Source organism: Protobothrops mucrosquamatus, unplaced genomic scaffold, assembly GCF_001527695.2.
Source record: "Protobothrops mucrosquamatus isolate PMUCROS unplaced genomic scaffold, P.Mucros_1.0 scaffold125, whole genome shotgun sequence".
Lineage (NCBI taxonomy): Eukaryota > Metazoa > Chordata > Lepidosauria > Squamata > Viperidae > Protobothrops > Protobothrops mucrosquamatus.
The window spans coordinates 1,172,246-1,195,654 of NW_015386492.1; the positions used below are offsets into that span (position 1 = coordinate 1,172,246).

The window sequence follows — 23,409 nt, forward strand, 5'->3', positions numbered from 1 at the left end:
ATTTCCTGTTCTCTTTGTTAAATGTCAAGGACAGGTTGCTTTTCCAAATGGAAAATACTGACTGGCAATGATGGGCACCATGCCCAGCATTTCTGGAAGGTCCAGCTTGGGGAAGGTTGGGTTAAAAAAAGTGTGAAATTAAGGTGGCATTAGGGGAAGACAACACAGAGAGAAACATTGGGTGGCATTGCGGAAGAAGAGGAAATGTGAAGTAATCCTATTGTGAATTTCTATAAAAATAATTCTGGTTCCAAGGTCTTTTGCTGGAGTTAGTGGACTATAAAAAGAATGCATTCAAAACCACTCATCCACAGACTCAGCATGACCAGTGCCTAAAAGTATTTGGGAGCTTTATGAAAAAAAATATACCCTCAAAAGCTAACCAAATGAAAATAGTCCTTCTCCTCAGCTTGTAAATGCCAGCATTGTTTTGCTTAGGTGAGTTGCTATTTAGGGCTGAGGGACACTGTTTTTTGGGGGGTTGCATTTAATAGTTGGCTTGCTAGGAACTGCCCTCCAGAAGGAGGCAGGTGTAAGGTGCAAAAAATAATGCATATTTATTACTTGTTTGAGTGGAATAGAATAGAATAGAATAGAATAGAATAGAATAGAATAGAATAGAAGCTGGAAGGGACCTTGGAGGTCTTCTAGTCCAGCCCCCTGCTCAAGCAGGAGAACCTATATCATCTCAGACAAGTGTCCAGTCTTTTCTGAAAAACCTCCAGTGATGGAGCACCCACGAATTCTGAAGACAAGCTGTTAATACACATTATATATATATGAAACAAAAAGCAACAATGCAGAATGGAGGCAGCGGGAGAGGACAACCAAAGGCACCCAGGAATATCACGGCGCCTGCCCGGAAAAGAAGCAGCTGCGACAACAGCTGCAGCGCAGAATGGGGGCCTTGCACGTGGAGGCCCAAGGACCACCTTCTCCCCATTGCACAGGCACCAAAGCACCCTGTCCCCAAGCCCCCCTCCCCTCCGTCCTTTCTCTCTTACTTAACTAAGTGTAACCATCAGTTAAATTAAACTAAATACATTATTGATTGTTCCCTAGACACGTATACTGTCATATTCAAAATAAAGCTGAAGACAATTTGGAGGGGCTCTGGGAGTGTAAGGCTTTGGGGGTATACATAGCCTGATCCAGAAGGTGCCACAACAGCTTTCAGGATGGTGTGGGTAGATTCTGCAAAGCCCCAGCTGCATGTCACCCAAGGCTAAGCAAAGCAAACAGTTCAACCAACCAGCAAACTTTGGCTGAAATATGACCTCCCCTTGGGAGTTCTACCACTGGAATTGTTCCCACTCCTTCTGCAGGTGGGTGGTGTTCTGTAGCAGCCTTGTTGTTTACAATGGGTATCTGGTGTTCTCTGTATCTGTTGATCACATAGTAACTAGTCCTTAACTTATGACTATAACTGGTACCGGAATTTCCATTGCTAAGCAAGGCTCTTATTAAGTGAGTTGGGCCCAATTTTACAACTGGTTTTGCCACGATTGTTAAGTGAATTGCTTAGCAATGAAGTATTTCATTGTTGTTAAGTGAATCATGCCATCATTAAGCGACTCCGGCTTCCGAAATTGACTTACGGAGAATCCTCGACTTAACAACAGTTCATTTATGACAATTCAAAGTTACAACAAAACTGAAAAAAGTGACATATGATCGTTTTTCACACAACTGTTGCAGCATCCCCATGGTCACATAATCAAAATTCGGACACTTGGCAACTGGCGGGTATTTATGACGATTGCAGCATCCCAGGATTATGTGATCCCCTTTTGCGACCTTCTGACAAGGAAAGTCAATAAGGAAGCCAGATTCACTTAACAACTGTGTTACTAACTTAACAACTGCAGTGATTCACTTAACAAATGTGGCAAGAAAAGTTGTAAAATGGGGCAAAATTCCACTTAACAAATGTCTCGTTTAGCAACAGAAATTTGGCACTGCATTGTGGTCGTAAGTCAAGGACTACCTGTAGTTTGAAGCCAACTGGGATGGTTGCAAATGGTGAGCATATGACTTTGGGGTGCTGCAGCCGTTGTAAATAGACGCCAGTTGCCAAGAACCCCAAATTTTGATCATGTTACTGTGGGGATGGTGCGATGGTTGTACAGCAAGTCTGAGGATTGGTCATAAATCACTTTTTTCAGTGTCCTTGTAACTTTGAATGCTAAATGAACAGGTGTTAGTCGAGAACTACCTGCATAAGTTCCTTTTCCTTTCAGAGGCTTGAAATCATGGTTTTTCTTCCACTTTACCTCCACTGTGTTTCTCCCATTAGGGAGACTAATAACCCTAGGCTGGCCCAATTGGAAGAATTGGGATTTAAATTCAGGAAGTCTTGATCCAAAAGCCTGTGCTATGGTGCACTTACCCTGGCTCAGCTATCACACTAAACCATAATACAGTGTATTTGATTTTGGGGTAGCACATTTATATAATCCCAGTTAGTGTGCACTTTATCCAAACTATGGCTTGATATATTGTGTGAATTCAAATCTTTTCATCTGACAGAATTCCTGTCCCAGGTTTTTCAGTTTGGTGTAATTTTGTTCATTGCACTGCCTTAGTCTCTCCACCTACTCCCCTCAAGGATATGTTGTGATGGATTGTCCTGCTTTACCTTTTAGCAAAAGCAATAGTATTTAGACTTATATACCAGGAGCCCTGGTGGCAAAGTGGTTAGAATGCAATATTGCAGGCACAATCTGGAATTCTATCTTGACCGTCTCAAAGTTGACTCAGCCTTCCATCCTTCCCAGGTAGGTAAAATGAAGACCCAGATTATTAGGGGCAATATACTGAGTTTATAAACTGCTCAGAGAATGCTATGGAGTGGTGTTTAATAAGTCTAATTGCTATTGCTATACCACCCCTTAGTACTTTACAACACTCTCTGGGTTTACAGCGTCAGCATTATTTTCACATTGCCCCCAACAATCCGGGTCCTCATTTTACTGATCTCAGAAGGATGAAAGGTTGAGTCATCCTTGAGCCCTGTCAGGATCAAACAACAGACTGTGGGCAGAGTTTGCCTGAAGTACTGCACTTAACCACTGCGCCACGAGGGCTCATGTGGAGCCTCATGTTTTTGAAAATGGATGGAGGATGAACATTAACCTAATCATGAATACATTTTCATTGCATTAGATCTAACTGCAGCATTTTAACCTGCATACATACAGTGCTCTCCATCCTCTCTCATCTTAATTGATGTCTAATCCTAAAATGAATTAGGACAGGGGTGTGCAACTATGGCAACTTTACAATCTCTGGATTTCAATTCCCAGGAGCCAATCAGCCATGGCTGACTGAGGAATTCTGGGAGTTGAAGTACACAGGTCGTAAAGTTGCCCACCTCTGAATTAGGAAGTATGTGGGCAAACTCCCTCCCTTCCTGCACACACAGCCAGAGACACCCATAGAAACGTAGAGCAAAAAGAAGCAGAGGCAGAGTAGTGATTCTGGAAAGATGTCAAGAGCCCTACTGGACCCTGTATTGGGCTGCATGAGGCTACCACAGATCCTGTTACTCTACTTTTTCAGAACAGTGGGGTCACTGCAGCTTCCCCAGTTTTTCCATATAGTAATTAGGATCCCTCTATAAATAACACCCCCAGGAATAACTAACTCAAAGAGTGCCCCTCTTAGCCTAGATAAAATTACATACTAAAATAGACTTTAGGAAGTTAAGCAGCAGAGGGGAAAGACCTTTGGAGAAACTAAATACCATCCTTCCATGAACTACCGAAGCACGGGCTGGTCATTCTCTTTCTGGTTCTCCTTTCCTGCGCTGTCTTACTAGATTGCATGTGCTTTTGTATGAGCAAAGGAATGGTTGGAGAGATTTCATGAGTTTCTGCTTATTCACCTATTCTGACACTCTTTGAGAGATTTGACAAAACGTGATGGAAAGTCAGCTGATAATCACAGTGTGTCCCTTTCACTTAGAAGTTGAACTGGAGCGCAAAATACATCACATGCTGGTCATGTAGATATGACTGTGGCTGCAGAGCACACAGAACACAGTGAAAGAAAGCTGCTACTTTCATGTTGTTCAGGAAATGCATTTTTGAAGGCCTCCCATTATAAGGCATCGAAACTCTGAATTTCTTTCAGATCAAAATGACATTTAATGGAGCATCTTTTCTTTAATGATGGTCAGCCACTTGCTTTACAACAGCGCCCCTCCCCCCAAATCTTTTGGGCATCAGGGACCAGTTTTGTGGAGAGATGTTTTTCCACGGACAGGAGGGGACGTGGTTTCGTGTGCTGCCTGCATCCCACAGATGGGGCTTTTCTTGTTTGCGTGGCTCAGTTTCTGGCATGCTGTGGACCGGTGCCGGGGGTTGGGGATCGCTGCTTTACAAGATTGAGCAGCATAGCTACTCCTGTTCATTGTCTCTGAAGATAGGATGCCATTTGAACACTGGCTCATAGTTATTGGTAGGTTTGGTTTGTATGGCTTTGGATTGCTTATTTATGATAGGAAAAAATGGAAACAAGAACAACAAAACAGGTTAATTCATTTGGAGACCAGAATGACCATTATGACTGATAGTGGCTTTTCTTCCTACAGGTGTATGTCTTTTACAACGGGCAAGAGAGTGCTGGGCTGGTGGAATACCATGACCTGGTCAGTCATGAAGTGAAGGTGTTGCTCCCAGAAAAAGGGTTTTATGTCACTAGAAAAACTGAGGAAGTGAGACTGGCTGAAGTTGGGATGTCACCTCTCCCCAAACTGGAGATGGACCAAGGAACCCCTACAACAATGGATTATAATCCGGTTCCTGTGGTGATGAAGCATTGCACATCTGCAGCAGACATTGATGTGACATCTAGTTTGAGATCGGTTTCTAGGAATATTGATGTACCAAAAAGGTGGGTGATTTAAAATTTGTCTGTAGTTATGCAATATTGCATAACATTTCCATAATAACTTAGAGATTTTTTTTCCCTTGGCTGAAACAAAATATGGAAAGCAGTTTTACCTCCTGCTGTTTTCTTTCCCTTTCATTTTATTAGGTTGAAAGCACAAAGGCAAATACAGCTTTGTTTGCACTCGATCTTACATAAGCTACCCTAGGAGCCTTTTCAGCTGAAGGGTGGTAGATGGGAGTATTTATAATATTTTAAACAAATGAGCAAATAATTTGCAGCCGCAAACTAAAATAACATATCTTGACTAAGATGCCTTGGTGATAGTAGTTCATACCATGATCCACCCATTAGACTAGTGTAAACATGCTCCGTGAAGGGTTGTCTTTGGAGATCACCCAGTAACGACAGGGTGTAAATTACAACAGCAAGGTTGTTGTCAGGACAATTCCACCAGGGTAGGGATCTTGCCTATTTTGAAGTAGCTATATTGGTTATTAGTAAGCTTTGGGGCCCAATTCAACGTGCTGGCCATTACTTTTAAAGCCCTTTACTGGTCAATATTGAGTTATAACCAGAAGTGCATTGCCAAAATAAAATTTGCCTCTTAGGTAGGATCACCTAAATTAAGCCTTTTTTCCATGCAAGGTTCCTAAGGTGTGGTCTATATGATAGACCTCTTTATGGAGCAAGTTCTCCTGGAAGGATAAGAGAGCTTCAATCCTTTTTGCTTTATAGAAGCAAGTTTAAGTTGTATTATGTTTTGTACAGGGCTTTTGCCTCTTAGTTATGTTTGAGCATCCATTATAAGTGGTATCATTGCTATTATTATGGTTTGGTTTTAATGATTGTATTTTAGAACTTCATTTGCTTCCTAGCATCTGTAGAGACTGAGGCAGCCTATAAAAACTGTAATAAAGTAAGTAAACAAATAAATCTTAAACCCTTCAAAATGAACTAAGAAAAAGAATGAGACAATAATGTCAATAGAATTGATCTAAAAGCTTAGCCTGCTACTGTCCAATTGAAACAATCATATTACATTTAGTCAGGGCTTTTTTTCAGCCGGAACGCGGCGGAACCGCGTTCCGGCACCTTTTTCCGGGCCGGCCGCACCGGAAATAGCCCCTCCCAAATTTTACTTGCATTCCTGTTCTCTAAAGGGGCGGTCCTAGGGTTTGATGAGGGCGTGGCCAGGTTTGAGTTCCGCCACCTTTTCTCCGAGAAAAAAAGCCCTGCATTTAGTTGTTAAAAGTAAGAGAAAAGAAAACGTTACTTCCCTGGTAGCTGCTGCCCATTAACGTATCTAGTACTAAAATTGAAAAGTTGCTTCTATATGTTTTGCCTTTCCAGTGTTTTAGGCGACTACTGCAATTTATTTTTCACCCCAGTGGGTAAAGTTGGATCTCTTCTGCCTGCACAACTACATTGAGGCCCCTCCCCTCCAAACTTATAGCAGGTTCCTTATAAATAAGAAATCCCAAATACTTTTCTGGTCTGCTTGTTTTTAAAATTAACAGCGGAAGCTTTTCCTACTGACTTCAAGAGATATGCATTTATGACTAGCAGGGAAGGGGTGGGGTTGTTCATGTTAAAAACTCCTTTTAGAAACATCTTCATTCTGGAGACAGGAGCGCTTTCCTGAGTCCAAATCTTGTACAGATCTAGAAGAAAAGACCTGGATTCACTTTGTGGCTGTGAGTGGCTTGTTAAAAGTTGATACTTCGATCATAATGCTTCACTGTTTGCATTTTAACAATTAACTTGTGCCCGAGGAAGAACGTGTTGCAAGAAAACAAATGCAAGAGGCATGAAGCACTTGAGATGGAATTGTCTGGTGAGCAATGCCTTTGCTAGGGTACTTGGTATGTTGATTCTTTTTGGAGGAACCATCTTATCCTTCCCCCTCCTTCTCTCATTGCAGGAAACCAGATGCTGCAGTGGAGATGGATGAGATGATGGCAGCAATGGTGTTAACCAGCTTATCCTGTAGCCCTGTGGTGCAGAGTCCCCCCAACAATGAAGCCAGCATCTCAAGTAAGTTTGACAGCAAAAGGCCTCTGATGGCCATTTGGCATTCTGTGCAAAAAAAAAAAAAAAGCTGTTGTGATGCATAGTTCATGCAATGCAAGCGCTGGGGCCACAGTCGCTTAGCTGTATCAGCCCAAATGGATGTTCTCCTGTTTTTGGAATGCAAGTCCCAGGATTCTGCCATGCTGGCTGCTGATTCTGGATATGACAGTGCCAACACATTTGGAGAATGCCAAGCTGGGAATGATTATTTGGAACACTGTCATTCCAGTATCTGCTTTTTCCTGAATATACATACCTGAGAATTTAGGCTATCCACAGAAGTATGCCTTTCATTTTTTTGAGGCAGCAATGTGCACAGGGCAGTTTTCAGCTTATATCAGAAAGCTTTCGGATTAAAAAATAATGCAAATGAGTCTGATTAAGAAAATTTCCACTAATTGTAGATTTGGGATATGAAATTTCCACCCTGTAACAATGATTGTAGAGGAAAATTCTGCCTGTGGTAATGCTGATGTTATGGGATAGAGTCCCTTTTGTTGTTTTTTTTAAGAAGTTAAGAAATCTTCTGGATTTCAATTGGAAGTATTTTAATTCTGAAGTTTCTGTTGAAGAGCCTTTGTGGGGGGGGGGCTCTTTTTCTTTTTTGAAGAGCCTTTTATTGATACTTGTTGGCCACTTTTAATTGTTTGGCCATTTTATAACTCAATTTTGGAAGTTGTGTAAAAAGAGAAAATGGCATAAATAAAGGGAGTAGAATAGCATTAAGTGCCTTGGCCAACACACAGACTGTTCAGTTCAGCTTTCAGGGAGATCCAACTTTTCTGCTCTACTTCTTTGGTCTTTTGGGCTTCTTGGCTACCTGCCTCAAATCTGTGTTTCTAAAGCATTCATTTATTTCTCACTTTCTTCCTGTTAAATGGCTCACGTATCTCTCTCTTATGTCCTTAACAAGCTTTTCTCAAAAGTAGGCCATACCCAATTAGAGATCCAGAATTTTATTCCAGCTATGAAGTTTAAGAATAATGTGTCCATCATAGTAAACCAAGCCCTCTTCTGGGTTCTACTAGATTTTCCTTCCTGGCTCTTCTCTGTTTACCATGATTTTGCTAAACCCTTTTTGCCTGGCATTCTGGCACTCTTATGTACATAGCATTCCACATGTTTCCGAACCTTTGAAAATCTGCCCCAACATATCCTGACATAAAGTGAGTCTGTTATTATTGTCTGATGAACTGTTTAAGAATTGCAGAATGGGGATAAGGAAAGATGGTCTGTAGGGCACTTTTGCAGTTATTGTTCCTTTTGATGACGTATGTATGAGCAAGTTTCCCCAGAGATTGTCCCATGTTATTGACACCTCCTTAATGTTCACTAGCCTCTGCTGCAAAACACATTGTCTCCTAAGAAAATGAGAAAGGGATTTTTATTATTATTTTTATTATCTTTCTCTTGCTTCCAGTACAGGAAAATGCTGACTTGAGGACATTTTCTGTGAGAACAGACTGAACAAACTTGGGATGCTCAATCTAAAGAGTAGAAGACTTAGGGGAGGCATAATAATCAAGTTCAGATACATAAAAGGAAGATGGTCATGAATGCTTCTCCATGGCTGCAGAAACCTGGGCCACAACTAATGTATATTAGTTGTAGCTATCTAGATTTCAGTTAAATATAAGGAAACATTTGATGGTAAAATCTATATAACAGGAAAGTAGCCCAAAGGTGGAAGTGGTCATTTCTTCACCTCTGGAGAATTTTAAGATGTTGGTTAGCTACCTCCCAGTTTAACTGATTTTTGTGCACATTGAGGAAGGTCCTTCTTCTGTTTGAATTCTCAGCCAAGCCTAATAAGATTAAATACTTGGCTTTTTGAATGCTACCACCTATCTTGGCAGGGTCCTCAAATGTAGGAATGGGATTGTGAGGATAGACTGATAGGTGGGAAAAGGGTACTGCCCCACCGCTCTTTCAGATCACCAATTCTCTTTAAATATCCTTTTGCCTACTAAATTTGACCCAAATTCAATGTTTTTACCATCACGTATTTACTCAGGCTATAATTACAAACTAGAAAGAAGATCATGGAGAACTTTTCTTGCAAATTTATGCATGAGAATCCTGTATGTAGAATCCCTTGAGACTGGCTGTTTGTGGCAAGCAGTAAAACCTTACCTATAATCCCTCCAGCAGACTCGACGATTGGAGAACTGCTAGAAAAACAGCTGGCTGGATTAGGAATGGTGTCTGCCTTCCCCAGTGGAGGGAGGGGTTGTGTAATCCAACCCCTGGCTGCCGTTTCCAGTTGGATGATTAGACCTATTACGGGAGTAATAGGCACCAAGAAGAGCCGGTGTCTTTATATGGAACCACTTCCCATAAGCCTCTTTGGACCTTCTGTGCGTCTATTTAAAAATAGGAGCCTTCCAGCGTGGGAAATGCAGGTGCTTTGCAGTCAATTAGGCCTGTTGTATGTCTGCATGCTGGACTGGCAGTGAAGGTGTGAAAAAGGCTTCTGGAACTGAGAAGGGGCGGGGAGATATCCTGTGGCTTTTCCTGTCATTCTCTTCCCGAGGAAGAGGAATTTTATAAATGAAAATATGAATTCATCCTTATTGAATTCAGTCGGGCTTTATCTCAGAAAATGTTTATAGGTGGCAGAATTTTGTAAACTTGTTCTGACTTGGAAGCTAAGCAGGGTTGGACCTGGTTAGTTCTTTAAAGGGAGGCTGCCAGGGAACACCAGGAATGTAGGCTAGATTGGAAAATCCACACAACAATCTGGAATAGCAATAGCACTTAGACATATATACTACTTCACAGTGCTTTACAGCCCTCTAAATGGGTTACAGAATCAGCATATCCCAACGATCCTGGACCTCATTTTAAAGACTTGGAAGGATGGAAGGCTGAGTCAACCTTGAGCAGATCAGGATTGAGAGAATCAAACTGGCAATGTGAGCAGAGTTAGCCTGCACTACTACATTCTAACCACTGTGCCACCACAGCTCTTGTTCTGTGGCCTTGGAAACTGTAGTGCCATGTCCATAACGTCATCAGGAGTTAAGCTTTTTTACTTCTTAGGCACAATTATATTGCATTTTTGGATAAAGAGATAAGTTCAATACAGGTGTTCCATTCAGATTGCACTAATCAAAATTTGGATTCTTAAATGTGCTTGGGTATTATACTTTCACACGTACAAAAACCAAGTTAGGCTTTGGAGCCGGATGTCTGTGTTTGCTTCTAGGATGGAATCTATTTGTCTTTATGTTATAGGTAGAACTCATCAGTCTTTGTTCTTTAAAAAACAATTTTATGTGATTTCTTTCCTCTGCCCTATAGTTTAAAGTCTCCAGTCCTTGGTTCGTTACCTGTGTATGATTCACCATGTATGAATAGTGTTACTTCTGGTTTGGGTCCATCGTGAGGAATGTATTCGTTTCTGGCTTGTTTTCCTAGCTGTATTGTGAAAATGTGATCAATAAATCTCAGTTGAGATTTAATCAGTTCATAGAAGGCCTCGGAAAAAGAGTTGTAACAGCAAGATATTCAGCATCAATAGAATTTTTTTTTTTAAAAAAAGAACACCACAAAACACACCATTATATTTGATATAAATGGGAACATGGGCCATTTTTTATATAGTCATAGAATCTAAGGTTCATATAATGTGTCACATCCAAAGAAATAAAAAGTATCATGGCAAAATGTGATGTTCTAGTTTCACATAACATTTAAATTAATGGCTAGGTTTTAATACTTAGAACAACAAACTAAGCAGCCCTGTTTTAGCCTAATCTAGCAAGTTTTTAAAACCCATCTGAAATGGCCATTTCAGTAACTAAGTCCATCCTTCTGCTCAGTGCAAAAATCTAATTTAAAGCATCCTTGGTAGGCATGTGTCCAGTTTCTGGATGATTACCTTTAAAGAAGAGGAGATTATCACCTCCCTTGGTAATCAGTTTCATTGTCAAATTGCTTTTTTAGGAAGTTTTTCCTAATATTAAAAAAAGGTAGATTATTTAGAAATATATATCTTTTGTAGAAAATCCCATTCACATTCTATACTATAGAATAAGGCCACTATAAATGAAATACTAAGACAAAGCTATTAATAATCTGTGAGGTTCTTTCGACTCCCCTGTTCCCAGTTAATAAATTACAGAAAATCAAATTTAGGTGATATTTTTTCAGTTTCTCACATTCCCTGCTCTTAGTAGCAAAATTTACAATATGAATATTTTTGGGTTTGTTTTAAAACCTCAAATATTAATAGTAAAAAGCAGACTACTGAATGAAAACATAGACTGTCCCATTTCTTCTATTCAGTACCATTTTCCTCCATCTGTGCCTCCCTGTCAGGGTTGAGGAACCATGGCCCTTTTATGACTTGTGGACTTCAACTCCCAGAATTCCTGAGCCAGCATTCAACTCTCATGAATTCTGGGAGTTGAAGTCCATAAGTCATAAAAGGCTATGGTTCCCACCCATGCTCCATGTAAAAATGATGGAAGTGTTAAACTGAATAGAGAATCAACTTAACTGCTCAAGAGCTCAATAAAACAGTGATTCACCTTTTATCCTCACATCTTGTCTTCAGCATCCCAAGCAATCTGTGATGCCTGGAAAGAGAGCGGTGACATGTCGGATGGTGGGAGCAGTACTACAAGCGGGCACTGGAGTGGCATTTCCACCCCTTCTCCCCCACACTCAGAGGCCAGCCCCAAGTACACAAACGAGGCCTTCAGTTCTCCTCGGGCTGATGATGGCTTTGAAACAGACTCGGATCCCTTTCTCTTTGAAGAGCCTGCTCCGAGGAAAAGGAAGGTACATAATGTGACCATAAGACGGGGAAGGAATTGTTCCTTAGAAGCTACGGGTCCAAATATAGATTTCTTCCCATCATATCAAGAAAAAAATATCTATACAAGCCTGCTGTTCCAGAATTTAATTTTTTACTATCAGAGCTCCATCATTACTGTTCCTATCTGCTCCATAAATTCATGTTTAATTATTTGTTAGGGTTTTTTGTATGCTAGCTTTCCTTCAGGATCTTATATTGCGTATGGCCCTCTCCCTTCCAGTTTTTCACCTCGACAACAGTCCTGTGGGTAGGTGGAACTCAGAGACAAGTAACTTCCATGACTGAGGTGGACCTAGATTAAAACCTTAACCATGATACCATCCTAATTCTCATTTTTATTGGCAACTGTTTTAACTCTGAATGGCTAACAGTGGAAATGTATTAATTTTGATACAAATAGGCTCTGGTGACTTCTTTTGCATGTCACTTTGATTTGTTTTTTAGAAAGTTGATATAAAACTGAGCCATCTTTTAGATTTTCTGAGAACTGTTAACTTCAACCAAAGGGATATGAATGAAGGGGAGGAATAAAGTGGTGCTGTCCCCAGTAGTTAAGAATCCCGAGAGGTTATGTTTTTCACAACTTATATATGGCCATGGCTTGACTTAGAGTTGTTTTTCTTCTAGAACTCAGTGAAAGTGATGTACAAATGCTTGTGGCCCAGCTGTGGCAAAGTCCTTCGCTCCATTGTTGGGATTAAGAGACACGTGAAGACCCAGCATCTGGGGTAAGGCCTTAAGTTACAGTTAAGTCATACTTGCACAGTTATATTGGAAAGGATCACCAGTAGACATAATTATGTTTCAAAACAGTAACTGGAGTGGGGAAAGTTTGATGCCAAATCTGGACTTTCGGTGGGCTCCTTCCATGATGATCCTCATGAACTGGAGGATGAAAGCAGAGCCTAAGGAGGGACTAAGTTGGATTTTGGTATGCTGCAGACAATGGTCCTTGTCCCTGCTGACCATGTAAAAGGAGGTGGCTGGGGGTCCCTTTTATTCCAGTTGAGGCCACTCCATGAGTTTATTGGTGTTTGCCAGTCACCCCATTATACTGCACCTTTCCTTTATGATGATATGAGTAAATTACTGAGTCAAGTTCAGGCTCTGGATATAAAGTTCACTCTGTTTGGAAAGGCCCAGATCAGGGATAGTTACGGATTTGTGGTTGGGCACATTTTCAATGTTGAAAGGAGGTAGCAATGCTTACAAAATGTTGGCTGTGCACAGCTAGTCACAAAGCACTCATTTACTACAGGTCTGATGGTTGCAGGAGCTCCATGGTATCTCCTGTAGTTCCCCAGAAGGTGTGCTAGACTGTTCTTTCTTTTGATGTGGGATGTTGGACACAATTCTAAACAAAATATGATGTATTCATTCACTCCTCATGATCGTCTGTGGGATTTTAAAATGCCAACTTCTCGGTTGAGTTAAAACTGAAGTGAAAAAAGCAAATTAAATCTAAAATGAAGTTAACACTCAACTCAGTTGAGTTAAAACTGAAAATTTTAAGAAAGGAAAGGGGTAGGTGGGTTGGATGTAGGGAGATGCCACGTGAGTTGTTTGCAAGCATATTACCTGCCCTTGAGATAGTTGATTGTGTTCATCAGTTTCTGAATCATCTTCTCTGATGTGATGGGGTTATTGGGAACCCCTGGAAGAGAGCTCTTGTTCTGGTAGGCCAGGTGTCTTCAAACCTGGCCCTTTTATAACTTGTGGACTTCAGCTCCCAGAATTCCTCAGCCAGCCCTTGGCTCGGCTGGCTGAGGAATTCTGGGAGTTGAAGACCACAAGTCATAAAAGGGCCAAGTTTGAAGACACCTGCGGTTGGCAGTCATTTATTTCAAGCTGGACTCTTTTTTTTGTGAATTGGAGAATATGATTGAGTCTGGATTTGAGCATTGCCAAGTATTTCTGTGGCTTCAATACAGTCCTGGCTAGAAATGACTGAACCGTGTTTGATATCTGCTATGTGGTTGTGGGGCCCTCTTGCGGGGAGAATTGGTTATATCTTCCTTTGCTTTCAATGATCTTTAATTCTGTTGAGTTTTGCTTCTTCAGTTCACTTTTCCCTCTTTGATTTGTTCTTTTAGCAGCTGAATTATTTTAATAGTGCATAATACCAGAGCACCTCAAATGTTAAATTCTTAATGAAGATAGATGAGAGTTTTGCAGCCCAAAGAGAAGGTCAGCATTCACCAGATAACTGTGCTGCTCCAAAAGTCTTTGCACTAAAAAGGGATCAAGTGTACCTGAAAAATTACTCCATCTTGTGTCTGTAGCAGCAGATAGACTTAGTTCTATATTCTTCCCTTTGCTAGTCTATGAACAGAATGTTATCCTGAAAGAAAGGATTTACTGGGATTCCGTAAAATAGTGCTTGGTTCTGCTGAGAAGTGTAGAAGAATTTCAGAATTTGCCAGAAAATGTGTCTCCATCTCAATGGACAGAGGAGAATTGGCAAAGCTGATGAGAGATATTAGAGATGGTATTAACTTGTCCACTTTGGGGTTGTAGATGTGAAAGTTCCTCAGATAAGATGTTCCTCTACTTTCACACTCTGGGACAAAAGCCCCAGATTGTTACAGCTTTGATAACAAAACAGTGGAAAACATTACTTGGGAGTTATCTTATTTATTCCATATCTCCTTCTTTCATCTTTTATCAATGCCTGCAGAGATGGTGCCAACTCTGACCAGAGAAAACGGGAAGAGGATTTCTACTACACTGAGATGCAAGTGAAGGAGGAGGCACTTCCGGAATCTTCAGTAGTTGCTCCCAATCCCACTGCAGGTTCCTCTCCTATTGTCATCCAACAGTCTGTCTCTCAGCCAGGGGCTCTCATTCTGGATCAAGCAACCCCTCTGGAGCCTCATCTGCCCAGCAGTGCCCTCAGCCAGTCGGCCCCCAGTTCTTTCTGGCACATCCAGGCTGACCATGCATACCAGGTAAGTTAGTGTCCACCTGCACCCCAATGTTAGGAATCTGTATTCCTCCTGAAGGTGTTCAGAATTCTTCTGTGGAATTGTTCACCCTAATAAATAAAACAGTTATGATTGGTAGTTAAGTGGCAGGATTGCAGTTCTGAGAGTAGTGGTAGCAACATGGATGATTCGAATTTCAGATAAAGAATAAGGTAAATACAGTTACCTTTCTAAGTATTCGTATTCTTTCTCTGTTTGCTTATACTTCGAGGCAATCTGTTAGAGAGCGAAAGAATAATGCATAGTTAATGTGTTCATCCTATAGAAAACAGTAAAGGGATTAGGAATGGTTACCCTAAAGAAAAGGAGGCTAAGGGGAGACATGATAGCAGTTTTTTCATACTTGAAGGCCTATCATGGGGAAGAGGGTATGGATATATTTTCCAAAGTGCCTGAGGGCAGGGCAAGAACCAATGGAAGCCCTACAGGGAGAGATTCAACTTTGAAATAAGGAGTAGTTTCCTGTCCGTGAGAGCTATTAAGCAGTGGAATAGCATGAATTCTGGGGTCATGATTGCATCATCTTTGAAGGTTTTTAAATAAATCCCAAAATAAATAATTTATTTTTAAATAAATAAAAATAAATCCAAAGCATCTGAAGGTAGCACAAGAAGCAATGGGTGGAAACTAATCAAGGAGAGAAGCAACTTAGAACTAAGGACAAATTTCCTGACCATTAGAATAATTAATCAGTGTAACAACTTCCCTCCAGAAGTTGTAGGTCCATGGTGGCGAACCTATGGCACGCGTGCCACAGATGGCACGCGGAGCCCTCTCTGTGGGCACGCACACCGCCGCCCCAGTCCTAGGCCTTCAGCTGGGTTTTATAAAACCTTTTCGCTTTGGGCCTCTGTCAAAAAAAAAAAAAGAATCAATCAATCAATTTCAACTTCTTGCGGGGGAAAAAAAAGATCTCTCAAAGTTGGAATTGATTGATTGAACTTTTTAGTCCCACCCAGTCTGCCGTTACCACCGCAGCCACACCCACCCAATGGGCCACGCCCACCCAATTGGCCACACCTACCCAACGGGCCACGCTCACCCAGCACCCGACGATACATAAGTGTGTTTTGGGCTGCAGTTTGGGCACTTGGTCTCTAAAAAGTTCGCCATCACTGTTGTAAGTGCTCCAACACTGGATGTTTTAAAGATTGGACGACTATTTGTATGAAATAGTATAAGTATAGGGTTCTTGCCTGAGTAGGGGATTGGACTAGAAAACCTCCAAAGTCCCTTCCAACTCTTTTATTCTGTTAAATATTGGACAGCTTTTTGTTGAGATGGTTGAGGATTCCTGCACTGAGTAGGAGGTTGCCTAAAAGACTTCCAGTGTCCTTTTTCCAACACTATGTTTCCATAGTGAGAAAATTCATGATAGAACACAGAAAGTGGACATGAAAATGCTCTTCATTTCTTAAGACAGACATTTTTCTCTACTTAGGCTCTGCCATCTATTCAGATTCCTGTATCCCCGCACATATTCACCAGCATTAGTTGGGCTGCTGCAACCTCAACCATCCCCACCCTCTCACCGGTGAGTCTGACATCCTTATACTACTAAAACTCTTGTCATGACCTTTAACTCGGCAAAGTGGTACATCACAGGGCAATAATTTTTGAACCAAGGAACCTCAAATGGACTAACTTAGAGTATGCATTCGAAATTTGGGACCCATAACTCCTGATGGAGTGAAATTTGAGAAAGTTACGGCTGTATCAGTGTTGCTGGCTGCTGCTGCTGGGCTACTGCATTCACATGATCTTCATCAATTTTCAACATTCTGTAACAGTCTTGCAATCCCTTGCTCTCTCCCCCACCAGTAGCAGCCACAAACCTGCCTGCTGGAAAAGGAGAGCAGGGGAGGGCAAGGAAAGAAGGAAGATTTCCAAGTCTCCCTGCCAGATTCCCACGAGGGAATTCCATAGGAAGTCAGGTGACACTACTGCTCCCATTGCTTTTTTGACTGCCCTTTATCATCATGTTTCAGTAAGGAAATATGTTTGAAATGACAACCCAACAGGACACAACTTTTATTTATTTACTTACCTGCTTATTTATTACTAAATTTATTTGCTGCCCATCTTGTGTCAAATGACTCTAGAATCTAGAAAGTTGTCCGGTTATACCTAAGAAGAGAATCTGGATTGGTTCAGAAGAATATATTACATATACTTGATGGGTGGCATGTTCTGAGAAAGCTGTGGTTTTTAAAGATCCCTTTGTACATGATTATCTTACAAAATTTGCTACCACAAATTAAAAATAGATTTTATTTTTTCTGTATGAGCAAATTGAAAAGTTCAACTGCCTGTCAGCCTGAAAAAAAAAATAGCCCCTTTCTCCCAAAATAAGGCATTTGTAAACAAAATGTTTCCGGAACATCCAATCCAAGTTGCTAGACAGGGTTTTTAGTTTTCAAAACTTAGAACTTTGGTTTGAGTTGAACTGAGAGAGAAACAAAGAAGTCAACTAGACAGTGAGAATCTATCAGTTAAAAGTATGATGCAGCATTTGTGAAACAGTGTGATTCGGGGTGGGGTGTGGGGTGTCAGTTGTAAATGTTCTGAAGGCAAAAAAGGAGATCTAATCAAATTGTTGACAAGTTACAGCAGTGTTGTGCAATTTGGAAAGTGTTGCCCAGAACTTCAGTATTCAAATTCTCTGAATCCTGCAGTTTTAAATGGTGCTGAATTGGGAAAGTCGCCAATGTCCGATAATGGATATGGCACAAGAAGAAGAAGAAAAATGGGAAAAGGGAACCTTCCAATAAAATACTACTTATTTCTTCTCTACACACCTACCCCACTCCTAGCCTCTGCATGGTAAAGACACATTTCAAAATGAAAATAAATGTAAAAGGAAATTTCCTTTTTTCACTCTCCAAACTGATTGCTTCCTTCTTATATAGCTGTGAAAAGCTTACATTTGTGGTTGGCTTTATTAGAGAAGCCCTTTTAGGGGGATGTGACCAGTAGAAGAGAAAATGAGAATTAAAGGAAATATCTGCATGAAGAAGAAGCATATCTCAAAAATAATAACAGCAGATGTTCTTCCCCAGAAGTATCACCTTGAAAAAAAGGAATGTTGAACTAGATAGAGTTTCTGTAATACAGCAGGGCACCAGTTATCTGGAAACTTGATATTTTTATTTTGATATTTTTAAAGAAAAAAAATGCTTTTGAAGTATCTAAATAAGACATACTTTTAGAAAGTTTACAGTTTTCAGTTGAGTAGAAAAACCTTTCAAGACACCCACCCATTATCGTGTTAGGCAGAATAAGAAAACCCAAATAAATAAATAAATTTTTTTTTTGCTTGCAGGTTCGAAGCCGGTCTTTGAGTTTCAGTGAACAACCACCCCCACCTCCAGTGCTGAAATCCCAGCTGATTGTTGCATCCCCCCCAAGAGCACCCAGTGGCACTAGGTAAGAAGGCAGACTGAGCCATTTCAAGCAGGGCTGGGAAATGTCAGATAGGCTCAAAAAGAAAAATGTTGGGGGTTGTTATTCTTTAGAATTTTTGAAATTGTGCTGTTGGCTTAGGAAGGGGTCGGAGGCAAGACCATTCTGCTTGAAATTTTGGGTATCTACTGCCAGAAGAAGTAGGCAAGCTTGGGTTGCAGTTTTTTTAGATCAGTGGCCCGACTGAGCATAAGGCAGATTTGTACGTTTCGTCATTTTGAGCTGAGGCAAAATGTCTAGATTCACATATGGCAGTAAATCATAAACAACAATGTAATGGCCAGGTACCATGTGTGAATCCAACACTGTATTTCGTCAGCCCTAGTGCACTAGAGACAACCTGCATTTTCTGGTCTTCAAAAAAAATCTTTAGATTGTGCTACTGAAATTGATGGCAAATGGGTTTGATTTGTACAGTACAATCTATTTTTTTAAATTAGTTTTAGGAAATGGTGGATAATGTGCACTTGTGGCAATTGTGGTGTCTTTGAACCAGGATTGTGTGAGCCATATCTTAGCATAAGTAGTTTTCACTTACTGACAGCAGTTGGGACCAGTAACTCTGTCATTAAGCAATTGCAGCTGTAAAGTGGAACCAAGGGACTATGCTCACTTAGGATGTCGGTTCCAACTGCGGTTGCAAAGTGAATCACTTGTAATTGTTAAGTGCAACATCATGTGTATGATTTAACGACTTCCTGCCAGCTTTCCCATTGACTTTGCTTGTTGGAAGCTGGCTGTGAAGGTTGCAAATAGCAATCTTGTAACTGTAGGATACTGTGACCATTGGAAATGCTCCCAAATCATGCTCACATGACTGTTGGGATACTGGGATGGTGGCAACTTTGAAGACTGGTCATAAATCTCCTTTTTCAGCATCATTGTAACTATGAACGGTCACTGAACGATGGCTGGTAAGCAAGGACTGCCTGTAGATGATCTTACCGTACACGAGAATAGGCTCCATTGCAAGCTCTTGGCTAATTAACAAGAGCCTTTTTGTGGATGGAACAGAACAGTAGCCCTCAAGATTTACAGGTGGAAGGCCTCTATTAAGCCCCAGGGTTTGTATCAGATGGGAAAGACTTAATGCTCAGTAGCTATGTATATTCATTAGTTTTCTGTCTTTTGTTTTCTCTAGGAAAGTCCGTGGCGAAGCCAAGAAGTGCCGCAAAGTTTATGGCATCGAGCACCGAGACCAGTGGTGCACAGCCTGCCGGTGGAAAAAAGCATGCCAGAGATTTTTGGACTGAGAAGGATGTATCTGCATTCACACCCCTTTCTGATGGGAAGTCTCAGAGGGCTCTCTCTTGTAGTCACCCAAGAGCAAATTGCCAGATCTCTGTATTTTGGCCACATCCAGGACCCTGTCATCTTGGAAGCAATTCCTGGTGCTTTGGCAGAAGTCTCGCGAGCCACGTGTTTATCCCAAGCTCTGTATAGTCTACGTCTGCCAGGTTTTCTAACGTTCAGTGTTTTGTGGGAAAGCTTTTTCTACACAATTTTTTCTTTTTTTAAAATGACAAATAACACAGCCTCCCTTTCTATCTGTAAATAAGGAGGACAAAGGAAAAAAAAAGCTGATTGTTTGATCTATCTTACAGACTTGTTTTTAGGTGGGTCCAGGGACCAAAGAACTTTGATCTGTTCCCCAATATAGGGTGAGGTTGGCTGTGTAGTTGGATCAATGACTGCAATATGGAGGAGAGAAGCAACTGTTTCACTTCCCCTGAAGTCACGTAACCATTTAGAGAGTGCAAAAGAGGACAGGAAGGGAACTGCTATTAGCAGATGAGGACAGTTGGTCTACTAATGGACACTGTGTTTCCCTGGGAGTCCTTGGATGCCCGCACAGGAATTAGCCATTTGCATCCTAATGAGCACTGCTTTTTATTTTGTTTTCTTTAGTTGCTGTTGGGAAACAATCATTGCTTTAAATTGCAAGATGATTCTTCCCCCTTCCCCCAAATTCCAAATAACCCTGAAGAGGAAGGAATATAAAAATAATCTTCTGGATTTTTTTTTAGCAGTTATAAACCTCACAACAGATGCATTCTGTAAGAGTCTTCACTGCACAGAATTATTAACTGAGGTAACTGGTGGTTTAAGATGTATGGTATCTTGAGTATCCACAATGCAACTTTCATTACCTGGATATCATAGGAACATCACAATCTCCCCATTGCCACTCTATATAGTATGTGGCAGTAAATTAAAGTTCTGCACACTGTATTTTTAAGCAAGAATCTGGGTCAGTCTTGGCTTTCCCAATAGTTGGAGTGTTTTCTGGAGCCTGAATTTGACTTGTGCATATCACATTTTTAGTGATGCAGCTGGGATATTTTTCCCTTTACAACTGTGCGTTTGTCTGTCTTTATTAATTGGATCCCCAAATTAGGCCTATCTTCCAGACAAGAATTAGATGTTTAATTATTAATTAATTGCGTTTCCTATGAATGGTAACGTGGTTGGACAGTTTAATTTCTCTTCTAATTATCATAGGAAGCAACAGGTAATGAACAAAGTAGCATAGCACATAAAAACCATGATTATGTTCTTCCTTCCTCTTCAGGGTCAGCAATCTAAACCTTTGAACATCAGTGAAGCAGCATAACAAGATTTGCATATCAGAAGCCAGAGCTGTTTTGTAGGGCATGCTGATCCATGTTCAGTTTCTTGGAATGCCCATTTATTTTGCCTTGCCGCCCCATTCATTGTTTCCATCCCATCTTTCTGGCCACTGAGTAATCTTAGATATACAATCTATAGTCCCAGTCTCTCAGGATATAGTTAGAAGAGAAAGAAAATCTAGGCCTTTTTGAAATTGGGAGGGACACAGAGATATGTTGGCAGTTGAGGCCAACATTGTCTTAAAATTGGTTGGGATTTTATGAGCACAATTTTCAAAGATTCTTGAGTTATCTGGGAAAAAATGAGTATTTTCCAATTTGGGGGGGAGGGGTTTGAAATAATAATCAATAATTCCATCATTATAAACATGTATTTTCCTCATGACTCATTGGCCTCAAAAACCTAAACAATTGTAATAATCTATTTCCCCCACAAGATTTCTGTCTAACTACTCTTGTTACGACTGAGTTTGGGTTAAACTACAGTGAGAGACACTGGAATTGGAAATGGTTGCCTGCTCTCTCAACACACTTGGTGTTGGTTGTATCATCTACACAAGGGACTGTAAATCCAAAGTATGTTAGCCAAGCTGTACAATTATTCCTTTCAATTTTCTGTGATTAGCATGTATATGTTAGAATTCATATAGACGTATTTCCTTGCAAATATTGTCTCTCTCTTTTCTCTCTCTCTCTCTCTCTCTCTCTGTGGTTATCTGGTGACATGAAGGTAGGCCAGGTGTGATCTCAGAGGGATGGGGGAATACAGTCCAATAAACCAACTGTTGGATGGATGTTGCAATGGATGGCAGTTAGCTATATGCCATCAACATAATAGGCAGGGCTGAACTTTTGAGGCAATGGGTATTTTAAGGAGTGTTATGGGTGCCTTGGCATCTGTTGGCCTAAGCCACTCATTTCTCTTCTTAAATTTCCCAAATCAATTAAAATGGATCTGAATTTTTCAGTCCTGCCCACGCAGGAGGGTGGGGGCTCTCAGGGCTCAGATGATGTGTTGGAGGTGTGTGGAAGTTTACATTCAAAGTTGATAAACTCAAAAATGCATGATCATAGGTGGTGCAATGCTGCTTCAGTGGTGAGCCTAATTAAATTTGATGCTAGCTTCACCACGGAAGTCACTGTCAAGTTATCAAATAAGCCATCAGTTTGACTGAAGGGGAAATCTATTCCTCCATTTCAGGAAACCATGTGGCTTGGTTTGTTTTCATTTTGCAGATGTAACGTGGCAACACCAATAGTAATGATAATGGAAATGAAAAATGAGGTATATTGGTAGGTATTTACATTGCTTTGAAGTTGGTTCTTTGCCTCTTTTCTCCCCTTCCCTGAAGCGTTTTGATAATCATGAGCCATAAACTAAAGAGATAAACCTCTCTCTGTAAAATATTAACTGAACTATATGTCCTGGAGAATTATAATTTCTTTATATAAAAATGTGAGCTCTTTTATCTTTCTTTGAGGGTACTTTAAGGGATGGGTGGAAGAGTTTGAAAAGGAATTATGTATATTTTTGGTGCTTGTTGATTGCTTCTTTTTTTTTTTGTAATCTTGTGCATAATATTCACAGTATGTCAGATTTTATTTTTCTAGCCTGGACATCTGATAGATGCTTAACTGATCTTGTAATTAGTTACAAATTAATTTGTACAAATTACAAATTAATTCTTTGAAAATTAAAATTGAACTCAGATTTATGTAGTGCAAATTCTGAATAGGGAATTTGAGAATATTGAAGTTCAGATAAGAGGTATTACAACTGAAGCTTCAGGTTTATAATAAAATGTGGGATTTTTACTTAAATGCATTGCTTGGGTCACAATAGTCTGAAACGCCTTGGAACTTAAAAAATGAGGAGCTTGGCTTTGAAAATCATGCTTCATGCCAAAATACTAATGGAAATTTGGTGGGTAAAAGTCCTAGATGAAATATTTTAGCTTCAGGAGAAACCTCATGTCTTTTTCTCCCCATCTGAGATACATTTCTCTCACTTCTATAGCTTTGGTTCAGTGAGTTCTTGGGAAACACTGAAAGGGGTTGACCTGGACATCCTTCGTTCAATAAAAGCAGGGGTTGCTGAACAGAAATCAGTCCTTGGTCCTCAGAGACAAACCTGGCCCTTTAAAAAGTACAACTTGATCTCATCAAGGACAACCCATTATCAAGACAACAAGTTTACTAGGATTAGTGGCTATGGCACAAAACCTTAGGTTTCCACCTGTTGCAGAATGCAGGAGGGCCTTGACCTGTTTCCCATTACACCCAAGTCAACAGAATTGTTGTTGTGGACCGGCCATCTTGGTTCTGTTGTTTGAGTGATGGTCTCTGCCAAGCAAAGCAGCCAGCTGTCATTACAATGAGTCATGATTTAGCAAGTGGATGAATAGTCTGACTTAACCATCCAAGAAGATGGATACTTCTTTTTGGAGATCTGTGGCTGATATTGCTCAGATTAGATTATTGATGCCTTTGGTTCAGAACTTCTCTGCTCTGACCAATCAGCCAGATTTTTTTCTTTTTTTAG

General features: G+C 40.6%; 1 protein-coding gene across 1 annotated transcript in view; it reads left to right on the forward strand.

Annotated features, from left to right (window-relative positions):
* The window catches only part of ZNF395 (zinc finger protein 395), a 32,391-nt gene extending 12,650 nt beyond the window's left edge, over nt 1-19,741 (forward strand). Inside the window, exons 3-10 of the mRNA XM_015812989.1 lie at nt 4,595-4,896; nt 6,818-6,930; nt 11,528-11,754; nt 12,419-12,519; nt 14,469-14,739; nt 16,217-16,309; nt 18,098-18,201; nt 19,379-19,741. Of these exons, the coding sequence (XP_015668475.1) occupies nt 4,595-4,896; nt 6,818-6,930; nt 11,528-11,754; nt 12,419-12,519; nt 14,469-14,739; nt 16,217-16,309; nt 18,098-18,201; nt 19,379-19,490 (1,323 nt within the window). The 3' untranslated portion in view covers nt 19,491-19,741. The remainder of the gene's footprint in view (nt 1-4,594; nt 4,897-6,817; nt 6,931-11,527; nt 11,755-12,418; nt 12,520-14,468; nt 14,740-16,216; nt 16,310-18,097; nt 18,202-19,378) is intronic.
* Nucleotides 19,742-23,409: the final 3,668 nt, after the last annotated feature.